A 3329-nucleotide genomic window follows, 5' to 3' on the forward strand; every position below is an offset into this window, starting at 1 on the left:
CTCCGCGGCACGCATTCATTAACGCTTCTCCAAATCTCAGAGCCGCTAAGCAGTTCTTTCGAGAGTCATGCTGCAAAAGGCGTGCGTACATTTACGCTTTGCTGCTGTAAATTGGTGACTGAGGGAGCGCACGTGTGTGACCCCATATCTTTGTTCCCGACTTTCTCCATGCCTGAGGATTGAAAGGGCACGTGCGCACAGGCATAGAAAAGTCTATGAATGATTCAGCGTAATTTTAATGAAGCAAGAACGCATGAGGTCACGACTGTTGTATAGCAGGACCTGTTAATTTCTGAAAATTACGCACCTATTCGAGCATCACGTCAAAATAGCCCAGTCTAAAATTTGAAACTTCATTAAATATAAATCATTCCTTCACGTCCGCTTCTTCGCAACGCATGTAAATGATCTAAAGAGACGTTCACTAAAAACGGGCCACAGTTGTCAATGAAGAATATTTAACCTTAATTTCTCTAATGTCCTTTTATTTTCGTTTCGCTCCTTCATTATTTTTATTCTAGTCTTCTGTTTAATTCATTTATTCATTAATTTTTTGTATAATGGGCAGAAGTATGCGGCCGCCACAGCGCACCCCATTTTGCCGAGAAAACACTATATATATATATATATATATATATATATATATATATATATATATATATATATATATATATATATATATATATATATATATATATATATATATTGTGATGAAGAAGAAGTGCCCGCGCGGCAGCGGGACTGCTCTCGGCGAGCGCGCGCTTGGAACCAGTGCCTGTCGGTGAACGCCGTTCCGCGCTTTGTGCTTTGTGTCGAGCTGTGCTTTGTGCGTTGTACCCGAAAAGCCCATTACAAGTGGTTGAGGTGGACTCTGATCCCGTCCTGGAGCTGAGAAACGGCACCGTTACCACCCAAATGCCGAGAAACACATCCCCGCCGCCGTCATCGGTTCCGCCAGCACCTGTTATCTGCGCTGGCATGCCTCGGCAGCGAGACCCAGCTGTCTTCAGCGGCACAGGTGACAGTGATGTCGAAGATTGGCTGGCGTCCTACGAGCGGGTAAGCACGCACAACCGCTGGGACGATACCATGAAGCTTAAGAACGTTATTTTCTACCTTGCTGACGTCGCCAACCTGTGGTTCCGCAACCATGAAGCAGACATAACCACCTGGTCGGCTTTCAAAACGAGCTTTGCCGAGGTATTTGGCCGTCCTGGCGTGCGCAAGCTCCGCGCTGAGCAGCGCTTGCGTGAGCGGTCGCAGCAGCCAGGTGAGACGTTCACCAGCTACGTGGAAGACGTCGTAGACCTGTGCAAGCGCGTCAATTCTGAGATGACTGAAGCCGATAAGATCCAGCACATTATGAAAGGCATCGACGAGGACGCCTTTCAGATGCTTCTTGCCAGGCAGCCGGACACCGTTGCCTCCGTCATCAGCTTGTGCCAGAGCTACGAGGAGCTGCGCAAGCAAAGCGTCCTCGCTCGTCGCCCTATGCGGCAGGCCGAGGCACTATCTGCGGATGCCATGGTCGCTGGAGAACCCCAGTTCATGCAAGAGGTGAAGCGGTTTATCCGCGAAGAAGTTGCACGTCAACTCGCGCTCGTGCATGCGCCCCCAGCTCCGTCACCAGCACTTCCACCGGCCTTTCAGCAGACCATCCAGGCACAGGTCGCAGACGCCCTACAGATCGCGGATGCCGTGCCACCAGTCCCCCAGCAGGCAGTGGCTGCCCCGCTTACCTACGCCGCCGTCCTGTCCCGCCCGGCTCCTCATACCACGGGCAATTTCTCCGACGCCACAGCAGCTCCGCCGCCCTTGGCACCACGACCTGTCCGGCCGTATCGGGTTCCCGCCCCACCATCGTTGCCGCACATGGCGTCGGCCCCCCTCCCCTACGGTCGCCCATGGCGCACTCGGGACAACAGGCCCATCTGTTTTGCCTGTGGCATTGCCGGACATGTCGCTCGCTACTGTCGCAATCACTCTTATTATCCGCCTACTGACGTCATGACGCACTCAGCATACGGACCTCACACGCAGCGGTACCGCATGCAGCCTAGTTCGCCACCATCAGCGTTCACCACTGACAACCAGTCCGCAACGCCGCATCGCTCCCATTCTCCGCGGCGCCGTTCCATCTCTCCGATGCGCCGCCGCGCCAGCCCCAGTGAAGCGGAAAACTAGTGAGCGCAGTTCACGAGGCAAGAGCTGCGCCTTCGGCGAACTGTACAAGGCCTCTGACGTCCCCCGCCAATGTCGTTGATGTAGTAGTAGACGGTGTTGCGACGTGTGCCGTGATAGACACCGGAGCAGCCGTATCAGTTATAGACGCGAAATTTTGCCGCCGCATCAAGAAAGTTCTGACGCCATTCCCTGGTATTTTGCTGCGTACTGCTGACGCCCAGCAAATTCAGCCGCTCGCCGCTTGCACTGCACGAGTTGCTATCCAAGACGTCATCTACGCAATTGAGTTTGTGGTACTCTCCTCCTGCTCGCATGACGTCATTCTTGGGTGGGACTTTCTGTCGGACCACTCTGCTGTCGTCGACTGCGCCCGTGCTGAAGTCACACTCTCTGTCCTACCCGACGACTCCACTGCCGAAACCGCTGAGTATCCGGACAAACTTCTCCTTTCCCATGATGTCGAACTTCCTGCTTCCTCGTCCGTTGTAGTCTCCCTGTCCTGTATCTCTCCAGCCGACCCACCCGACACAGCTGTACTCTTTACTCCCTCGGAATTGTTCGTTCGCCGCAGGAACCTACCGCTTCCCTTCGCTGTCCTCACAATGACTTCTGGCACCGCAACCATGCTCATCAGCAATCATCTGCCCACTCCTTTGACTCTGCTTCGTGGTGAATGAATTGGTTACGTAGCATCGGCTGAACTTCTACAAGTCGTTGACGACGCCCAGGCCGCTCCTACACCGTCGCTCGATGCTCTCACTCCGGCTACCCTGTCACACCGACCACCCTCTGATGTTCTGTACAGTGCTATCGATGGAGACCTTCATTCGGCGTGCCGTGACCAGCTGTTCGCCCTTTTGTGCGAATTTCGTTCGTCTTTTGATGCGTGCCAAACTCCACTCGGCCGTGCTTCCGCTGTCACCCATACCATCGATACTGGCACCCATCCTCCTGTGCGCCAGCGACCATGTCGCGTGTCAGCTTCGGAGCGTCGCGTCATCACCGAGCAAGTCGACGACATGCTGGAGGGCGGGATTATACAGCCCTCGAAGAGCCCATGGTCTTCCCCGGTCGTTCTCGTTCGAAAGAAAGACGGCTCTATCCGATTTTGCGTGGATTATCGACGGCTGAACACTGTAACCCGG

At 54.0% G+C, this 3329-nt stretch overlaps 1 protein-coding gene across 1 annotated transcript; it reads left to right on the forward strand.

The window, feature by feature from the left end:
- Positions 1 to 875: 875 nt before the first annotated feature.
- LOC149339888 (uncharacterized) lies at positions 876 to 2184 on the forward strand. Its single transcript, XM_089551015.1, has one exon. The coding sequence runs from the start codon at positions 916 to 918 to the stop codon at positions 2182 to 2184; it is 1269 nt and encodes a 422-aa protein (XP_089407141.1). The 5' UTR covers positions 876 to 915.
- The last annotated feature ends 1145 nt before the right edge of the window (positions 2185 to 3329 follow it).

The sequence above is a fragment of the Amblyomma mixtum genome, chromosome 6, assembly GCF_055824585.1.
Source record: "Amblyomma mixtum isolate Tamu chromosome 6, ASM5582458v1, whole genome shotgun sequence".
Taxonomy (NCBI): Eukaryota; Metazoa; Arthropoda; class Arachnida; order Ixodida; family Ixodidae; genus Amblyomma; species Amblyomma mixtum.